Source organism: Eurypyga helias, unplaced genomic scaffold (assembly GCF_000690775.1).
Source record: "Eurypyga helias isolate BGI_N326 unplaced genomic scaffold, ASM69077v1 scaffold25537, whole genome shotgun sequence".
NCBI classification, from domain to species: domain Eukaryota; kingdom Metazoa; phylum Chordata; class Aves; order Eurypygiformes; family Eurypygidae; genus Eurypyga; species Eurypyga helias.
This window is the reverse complement of record NW_010261569.1, coordinates 37,905-47,321: the sequence shown is the minus strand read 5'-3', so window position 1 is coordinate 47,321 and position 9,417 is coordinate 37,905. Positions and strand designations below refer to the sequence as shown.

Sequence of the window (9,417 nt, the reverse complement as noted above, 5' to 3'; positions counted from 1 at the left end):
GGGTGGGGAGGGAGGCAAGGGGGGGATGGCCCTTTCATCCAGGAGGGTCTTTGTCCATTAACCTTGGTCTCCCCAACACGTGAAGACCCCTAGCCCCTCTTCCCCCATGACAAATGACCTCTGGAAAGGGCAGAGATGAGTCCGAAGGCTCCTAGCACCAGGGCTGTTATTGACTTACCCTAAAGTGCAAGCCCACGCCACGCCTGTGACTGATTTGGGACAGCAGAGAAGGGAAAGGAGATGGAGAAAAGGAGGGAGACAACTGATGAGAGGGAGGGAAAAGGGAAGGCTGTCAATCACTGTGATGGACAGGTAGCAGATTTCCCTCCAGATAAAACCTTACAGATGTGAAGTGGGTATTGATTTTTAGTTAGTGATGATAATGCACCAAGAAGTAATAAATTATAAGAAAGCAAGGTCAAAAAGAAAAGGTAAAAGGACTTTGCATTCTTGGGGAGGGGATTTCTCCAGATGTCCCAGACTTTCCTAAGTTCAAAAGTTGCCTGTAAAATGAGTTTATCCCGTTGAAACAAGAAGTCAGATAACACAAAGCCTGCCGAGGCTGGAGGGCTCATGTAGGGTAATCTCTACTGGGTGGCTGCGTAGCAAAGAGGGAATAGAGATCTCCCGTTCATTTTTGTTATTTCTAACACCTTCATGTCCTGGGGTGGGGAAAATCAGATGCTGCCCTCTGATAAACCTGTGCAAACAGAGTCTCAGGGGAGGCCAGCCCCAAATTGCTCTCAGTGTGCCTGGAAAAGGCAGATACTTCCCGCAGTCAGTGTTGTTGAAGAGGGAATGGAGACCTTTGGGGGTCCTGGACCAGTTGAGCCCCACAGCCTCTGTCAGGGTTCATCTGCAGCACTCAGCCACCTTCCAGCATCTCCCCACTCCAACCTCTGTACAATTACCTATCCATCATCCACCCTGGCATTGTCATGATGAAATATTGGCATCCTTCTGTTTCACCACAGATTTCCAGAGGGAAATTCAGCCCGCCTTTTTCAGAAAGGGATCTTAGGATGGGATGAATTGTCCTTCAGAAGTGTCAGTCTCTCTGCAGAGGGATTCTAGAGGATTAGCAGAGACTAGGAACTTAACTTCACATGGCTAAGGTTAGTTGAGTCCTAGCTTAAGTGACTCGCACAAGCCCTTGTGAGTCAGTAGCAGAGCTGGGATTAGAAATCAGTGCTGATTCTGATTGATTAAAGCCAATTAGTGTCTTTAGTAGGATTTGTGCAAGTGTCTTCTCCAGTCTCAGCTCCTCTGAATCTGCAGAGTGTGAATCTGGGTTTCATTTACCAGTGTTGCTTTACATCTCCTTTTCTTTATAAAAGGGCCTTAGCGGAAGTGTTAATATGACTTCTGCTTGCTTTAAGAGCCTTTTATTTTCTCTGAGTAATATAAAGCAGCTGACTCTTCGGGGGAGATGGCCAGGAGGGAGAGCACTAGCAAACCCTCTCGTCTGTGAGTGCTTCCAGTTGCCTTTCATTTTCTAGCGCGTGATTTTTCTTCTGCACTCGCAGGGGTTGATGGCGTGGTCAGCGCATCCGCAAGCAGGCAGCGCTGCCGGACCCGGACACCTCACGAAGGGAGAGGTGAAACAGCCCGGTTTTGCACTGCCTGAGCTGGAGCTTCCAAAAAACAATGCATAATTCATTCAGCTGTGTTTTCCCACATGTGAGAAGGACGTTTATTGTTTTAAACATCTGATTCTGCTTGCGAATGAAATCCAATAACGTCTCGTGTCCTGGATATCCGTCAGGGCAAAGAGGTGTGGGCTGTAACACCTACAGCTAAGACGATGCCGAAGCTACGAGGTCTGGCTGGATTGAGGGGCAGAGAAGGAGGATTCGTAGCTGAGCCAGATCGAAGTTCGTGACCCAGCTTTAGTGGAAGGTTACAAATAACTTTGCAGCTGGAAAACCTACCTTCAGGCTGCACTTCCCTGTTTTCCCTGCTGTATAAGCCTTGAGGCAGAGAGGTTTACGTTACATCCACACAGAAAAGCATGACAGCCCTATTCTCATATTAATCCACTCTGTCTTGCATATTTGAATGCAATTTCCTTTCTTCACTCCCCTGTCTTTCAGTCTTTGGGCTGTCACGGGGCAGGGAGTTCCACGGGCACGTTTTACACAGCGTTGTGGCTAAACAACTTCATCTAGATACCTCGAGGCTTAATCACTGTGATTAAGAAGCTGTGCCCAGAGGGTCTGGAGAGCTGGAGGTAATTTAGGGTCTGGAGAGCTGGAGGTAATTTAGGCTCTGGATGTAGGGACAGCTAAGCTAGGTTTAACTTTTGGGGACCAGTAGCAAACCCTAAGCTCAGTGCAGGCTGAAATACCTGAAGGAGAGGGTAAACAAAACCTGTCGATGCTTTCATGTAGCTTATTCAGAGCTCGTTCCTGTGTCTCTTTACCACACTGCAGACAAACTCTGTGCTCGGGGTTAGATTGATTTTACAGGCTTTTTAACTGACCCCCCTCCCCAGTACCTCCCTACAGCCTCCCCCTCTGCAGGGGTCCAGCCACTCCTGCTCCCGAATTCCCCTCCCAGACAAACGCCTGGGAAGGGTCTCAGGGCGACTGAGTCAGGAGGTGGCATCACATCAAGGGAAAGCATCTTTGCAGGGCTCCTGAGTCCTTCCGGGGGGAGGAGAAGCTTTAGAAAGCAAAGGCCAGCGCGTAGCGGGTCATTCAACCTAAGCCCCTGCTCCAGCAGGAAGGTGAGGGAGGAGGGGATGGGAAAGGTGTCGGGGTGAGCAGGAAGGGGAGACGCCGCTCTATACAACCCTTCTTGTGTCCTTCCAGAGAATGTATCCTCCGCACAATAGCTCACCAGGCCACTGGTGGGGGATAAAGGGCTCATTTTACCACTTGCCAGGCTCCAAATATTTCCAATTTGCCACTTTAATTGATGTCAATAAGGTTATGCTAAATTTGGAGATTTTCAACCGCTCGGCATCTGAGCGCTGGCCTGGCCCCCCTACGTGTTGTCCCCTCTTCCCCCCCGCCCTTCCCCAGCACAAATACAGCCAGGCACGCCTGCGGCGGCCGCGGAGATCAACCGAGAGGCATCAGGAGTTCCTTTCCTTCCCTCGCCGCGGCCCCGCTTCTGCAAACTCTTTACACTCTTCACTTGGCAGCCCCGGGGGTAATTTGGCTGATTGCAGGAGGCAATTGCATTAAAGCGCTAGCGGGATCAGGGGCCTTGTGTGAAGGGCTGTAGGCAGCAGCTTACCCCAAACTCACCCGCAGGAACAAATCTGGCATTTTTGCTGCAAAAGAAGGAAAAAAAAGAAAAAGATTGTAAGTTCATCTGTTTCAGGTCTCAAAGCAGGAAGATCGCTTGTGTGCAAATTTAATTACATTTTCAAACCAAGCACTACACTGAAATGAGACGAACTAGGACCTGTTATCCTTTAACATTTGAGGGTAAAGAGAACTTTGGTTCTTTAGGAACTTCAGGTCCCTAAAGCTGAATCTGCATCAAAGCCAGGCAAGGTTTGCGTCTGGTTTGGTTAGGGACCATTGCAAACCAGGCCCTACTCAAAGTGCCAAAGAAAGGGCTGCCTTCAGCATCCTGTTCGGAAAATATGTATTTTTGTTCCCTGTCTCTCACGTCTCCTCTTCTGCGAGGACTGTGTGTAGGAAGGGAAGGGGTGCTAGTTCATGGCAGTGCGTGTCGAGCGGGTTTGTCCCAGGTTTATTCCTCTCTCTGGCGTTCATTCTGAACAGCACAGCTAACGTTGTTGGTGGGACAGTAAAGAAAGACCAAAGGTTGAGTGTGCTGTGAAGGAACTTCTCAATTATCCCTGTGAAGGTCTTTCAAATAAAGCAATAGAGACAGAGGAGCCAGCTGCAGGGTGGGTCTGTTGGTGGAACCAGGCCTTCACTCTCCAGCCTGGCCAAACCTATATTGATAACGTATATTACATCAAGAGAGCACCACCAGACTGTTTCTCCCTGGTATGCATGAAGGCAGCTGCACCCCCCCACTTTCTCCTCCAGACATTGATGTGTTGTCTCCTGTGTTTCTCCAGGTGATGAGCATCCTGAGCAATCCCAGCGGGGTTCCTCCGCAACCCCAGGCTGACTTCTCCATCTCTCCCCTTCACGGTGGCTTGGACACCACCAACTCCATCTCTGCCAGCTGCAGCCAGCGGAGCGACTCCATCAAGTCCGTGGACAGTCTCCCGACTTCCCAGTCCTACTGTCCTCCCACCTACAGCACCACCAGTTACAGCGTGGACCCAGTGGCTGGCTACCAGTACGGACAGTATGGACAAAGTAAGTGCACGGAATGTATTCCCCCTGCAGAGGGAACAGAGAAGAGAGGGAGGGAATGTAAGAAGGTATGGATATTGTTTTGGAACAGATTCCCATGGAAATCTGTCCATCCAGAGAGAAAAATGGAATATACGCACTGGACACAGATGGAGATTGCTCCACACAGCCTCCCCAACACCCTTGCAGTCCAGTTCAAAAGTCCCAATGGAAGTAATTTAGGTAAAACATTTCTATTAGGAAAGGACAACTTCCAGACATCTCTCCTTCTCCCTCTCCAATTCGTGCTTCTCCAAAAGCTTTACAACAGGTTCATCCTGCTTGGCCAAAGGAAAGCTGGGACTTTAATGGTGCAGAACTATACGTGTCGCTTCCTCCCCTGCCCTCTGCAAGGTAAAGGCTGAGCTCGTGCTCAGAGCTCTGCCTCCAAAATACATTAAGCCAGTGCCTGTCAACTGGGCTGTGGTTCTGCGAAAGCTGAAGTGAGACTGGAATTGTAATTCTGAACCTAAACCTCAGACCCGAAAGGCAGGAGGATCTGTTTCTCTTCCAGAATAGCTGGGTCACAAAAACACCGGCAAGCCTGGCAAAGGGCTCACCTGCCGGTGTTAAACTAATAAGAAGTGTGGTGTTGTGAGAGAGTGATCCACGGAGGGTTAAAGGTGCATCCTCTTCCTCCGGGAGCACTCCTGCTTGCCCATAGCTTGTCCTCAGTGACCTTTCCTTCCATTTGGCTGTGGCTTTTTATTCTCCTCTCTGTCACAGCCCTTTAATGTCTTTAACTTCTACAGCTAAATGAGAACCGGCTGTGGCGGCAGACGGGATCAATAGCAGCTTCCCCCCACCCCTCCTTTTTTTGTTTTTCGGGAGTTTGATCTGTGACCCCTTGACCTTCCCCTCGCTTCTGGATGTGAGGCTGGACACACGTGCTATTGATAAAAATCTTAAACAAATTCCAATACCATGTATTTCCAATAAGGATTCCCTTGGGCAAGACGTTAGTCACACCCATGTGTGTAAAAAATAAAATAAGGAGGACAAGCTACGTTTTCTGAGAGAGAGACCAGCAAAGGAGAAGGAAAGAGAAAGAAGGGTTTGTCTTGGTTTGCTGCAAGGATTTTTACTTGGGCCTCTCCTTATGCTGATGAGAAACCACTCGCACAGACCTATTTATGTTGTTTTATTTACTCCCTTTGCCTGATTTCTGTCGCATGGCTCTCTCTTTTCTGCTGGATACCCATCAAATTTACCAGTCCAGGTTAGAGCCCGTTGGGCTCGGCTCAGAACAGGAATGTTTTCCTGTTAATGGCGATGAGAGACCAGGTTGCCAGCGGGCCTGTGCCCAGCAGCAAGTCTTGCAGGGTCACCAGGGTTAGTCCAGACATGCCCCATGCCTAGAGACACGCAGGTAGCTGGTCATGAAGAAGGAAGCTAGTTCTTCCCGCTGGAGCAAGGAAGGTAGGTGAGAAACCATCCTGCACCGTCCCCCGTGCCACTGCTTCCCAGTGCCGGGAGCTGGAGTCACCCCAGTGCAACGGCAGGTCCTACAGCCAAAGCCAATGCCATGCTGCATGGCAGATGCAGCACAACCCAGCTGCAGCTGTTCTAAGGTGGCATCTACCTTAAACAGCAAATTCTGCATGTGTGCATGTAGGGATAGTTGTACTTACAGCAATATTTAAGTCCACTTCACTATAAACCTTCCTTATAATGAGCCACATCGATAATAATCTCTATGTGAGGAAACAGTTTTCATTGGTAATTAGTCCTGTTAGACCAATCACTTACGTGAATCTGACCTTGATATAATAACATTTTTCCTGTCTTTCTCCATGCATGTCGTATTTAGCAGATACTTCTAATTCTTCCTGCTTTTTAATTCTTCACTGCTTCTTTTCAAATGCTGTTTAAATGCCGACCGGTGTAAGGTGACCACCACAAGATCATTATTTATTGATGTTCAGTTCAAATGATACGTTTCTTCCTTCTATCATGGGGCACAAAAAGTACCAAACCCCTTTTTAGCGAGCACTGAGACAATACACATGGCAGGCTCTGTGTAACAGGGGACATAGCCAGGGCTTGTAAATCAGAGCTCCAAAGTTTGGATAGGGTTTGGGCCTGGCCTGCAGAGAATCTCTCTCTCCCCACTTCTTATTCTCTGTTTTAGAAACACAAAACCAGACACACTTTCACTCTCACTTAAACAAATAAACACTCCGAGTACTTTGGGTAAGTTTCTGGTTGTATTTTGGCTTCCACTGTATTAAAGCAACAAACCACAGTTAATGACTTTTGGCGTGGGATACCCTGATGCCTTTGAACTCTTCCCGCTGGCACAGAAGTCAGTATTGGGAGTTTAGCGTGGTTTTTTAGAAGGATGGGGATGCCATCAAATTTCCATTTTGCCCAGCGCAGGGTGACCGTCTCTGACCATTCACCTCCCTCTTTTCCCAAGCACCCAGAGCACAGGTGACAACAGTCACAGAGGCACAACCACACACAAGCAGCGTGTCCGAGGAGTGCATTTCCTCTATACCTACAGCCTCCCAAGGACAATAGGTAATGAGATTACCTAAAATATCAGGGGACCACGCTGATAAAGTCTGGATGAAAGGCGTAACTTGGGGTCTAATCGTATGTACACCCCCTTTGAAGTCAGATGCACTGTAAGACAATGTCACGGAGCCCAGTGCTCGCGTAGAGCTGGTCCAGCATCCCAGTCCCCGAGGAGCACCAGCCAGCGTGCCAGCTCCACAGGCCTAACTCAGCTCCTTTCGGGCTCTGCCGCCTGCAGAAGCTGTGCTCCCCAGCAGACCTCGCTCCGGCCCCGGATCGCTCACCCCGTGCTGAGCCTGCTTGCTTCCAGCGCTCCCACCTGCCAGCGCTTGCAGAGTCTGTGCTGTCCCAGCCGGTGAGGAGCAGAGATGCCAGATTAATGCGGTCCTTGCAGTTCCCAAAGGCCGGAGCTGTGTTAATGATGCCGGTGATGGAACGCAGAAGCGTGAAAGGAATTCTAATAGATATGACAAGTCTAATAAGAATTTGTGTCTGGAAGGGACCTCCTCTGGGGCAGGCGTCTGACAAGACGTTGATGGCTGAAATTTGTTTACTCATTGGCACCGATTGTACATCTCCTGCCAGCTCCTTATTAATCTAATTTGAGACATTAAAGCTAGCGAAAGGGAGAGACTTTGACTGAAGCTCAGCTAATGAGCAATGTCACCATCCTGCCCCAGTCCTCTTCCCCCTCAGACCACGGGGCAGTCAGGCGAGCTGGGAGGCACGTTCACGCATCGCCCCAGGAGCTGTGGCTGCGTTCCTCACCCCGATGGAGATAAGCAAAGCGGTTTCGCTTAGGAAGGGTGGATGAAGGCAGGCAGCAGAGCTCACGGAGATGAGTCAGCACGCAGTGATTGAGTCAGATTCAAGCCCTGTCCAGACTTGGTGAGCTTCCACTGAAATCTCTGGAATCATTTACACCAGCATCACTGAATGCAGGAGCTGGCTATGCCATCGTGAGATGATACAGGGAGGTGAGCCAGGAAGGCTTATCCCACTGGCTTTCTGCTCAGGCTTGCCTTTGGACAGCCCCTTGGAAACACCATTTTCCATGGCAGAAGTACAATTTTAGCTCTTTTGTGTAGGTTCATGGAGAGATTCGAGGGACTGCAGCAGCACATGCAGAGTGCACGCTGCAGTCGTGCTCAACCCCAGCAGCATCTGTCCTGTTGCTGGCAGGACTATCACCTGTGTGCACTCACCCGTAGGAGCAGAGCAGGGCTCTCACGTGACAATCCCTGTGGGGTCTGTTGGTTACACGCCCTTTGATGCCGAATGCTTAATTTCCACTAAATGCTAACCTTCGTGTTGCGCTGCTTTCTCACCCTCCTGTTTTTTTCTCCTCCTCTTCAGCCGCTGTTGATTATTTGGCCAAGAACGTGAGTCTGTCTACACAGCGTAGGATGAAGCTGGGAGAACATTCAGCTGTTCTGGGCCTCCTACCAGTAGAGACAGGCCAAGCCTACTGAAGAGTCCGACTGTGTCAACAACTCACTCCAGCAACTTGGTACCACTGGAGAAAACACCACCAGCCTTCCAGGGATCTACCTGTGCCCGGACCCTACTCCTTCCCAGTTCCCTTCCACCTGGCACCAACCTGAGCTGTGAAGGAGACAGGAAAGAGGGGAAGGGCTCTCCAAGTATCCAGCTCTTCCCAGAGCACTCTTCTCAGAGGCAAGCCTGGCCTCTGCGACCCGACCCCTCCTGTGGCCAGAGACGACGGGTTGGGTACATTTATTAACCCTGAGTTCATGCCCTCCCTCTGACCTACCTGGCCATGGCATTTTGCCCACGTTAAAGGACTTTCCATTGATTTAGGTAGTTGGCATAGTCAAAGCCAAATTGATCTTTTTTTTTTCCTTTGTAAAAAAAGAAATGTTTCATTTTGTTTCCTTTCCTTTCCATTGCTGTAAATTTGGTGAATGTTGTATAGGAAGGAATAACCAAGCTGATCATTAAGGGTGATATAGTTCGGGACCACAGAAGACCTATGGACCAAATATAAGAACTTGTTTAAAAAAAACCCAACAACCACAAACAAAACCAGAAAAACATATTTTAAAGTGACAGCAAATTTCCCCACCCCACTCTACCCTTCTATTCTCACTGATGGCTTCCCAAAGCAGGGCCGAAGCAGGCCAGATTGCTGCTAAGCAGGGGCAGGATGTAAACCCATCCAGCTTGGGACCTTTGGAAAGTGTAAATGTAAATTGCTGCATGAGGACTGGAGACTACGGGCACAGGCACGAGCAACATTTACTTTTCCTCTTAGGGACCAATTTAGAACGGATCACTGAAAAGCCAAGGGCCTCAGATAGCAGCAGGAGATGTGACGGCCAACGCTGGCCTTGCACGCACAAAGGAAGGGCATCGGATATCCCCAGACGTGTTGGAGCTTTTGCCCATCCAGTCGAGAAGGGCGAGAACTGTCAGTGGCCTTTCTTTCACTTAGCGGGAGAGAATCTGGCCATGAGAGCAAAGACAAGAGAGGGAAGAGTCAGAGGCGTTCGTTAGCCGCCTGCTTGGCGGGGTCAGTATGCAAAGCCAGGGTCTTAGGCAAGCGAAG

The 9,417-nt window shown here is 49.6% G+C and overlaps 1 protein-coding gene across 1 annotated transcript; it reads left to right on the top strand.

The window, feature by feature from the left end:
- Positions 1-4,042: 4,042 nt before the first annotated feature.
- Positions 4,043-8,711, top strand: PAX7 (paired box 7). The gene is made up of 2 exons (XM_010155429.1): positions 4,043-4,292; positions 8,205-8,711. The coding sequence occupies exons 1-2, from the start codon at positions 4,049-4,051 to the stop codon at positions 8,318-8,320; spliced, it is 360 nt and encodes a 119-aa protein (XP_010153731.1). The 5' UTR covers positions 4,043-4,048; the 3' UTR covers positions 8,321-8,711.
- Positions 8,712-9,417: the final 706 nt, after the last annotated feature.

What these genes read in the sequence shown, in the direction of transcription:
- PAX7 (XM_010155429.1), top strand. Translation starts at nt 4,049, where the DNA reads ATGAGCATCCTGAGCAATCCCAGCGGGGTTCCTCCGCAACCCCAGGCT. An exon ending in GTACGGACAGTATGGACAAA is followed by an intron (nt 4,293 to 8,204) that starts GTAAGTGCACGG and finishes CCTCCTCTTCAG; the next exon opens with CCGCTGTTGATTATTTGGCC.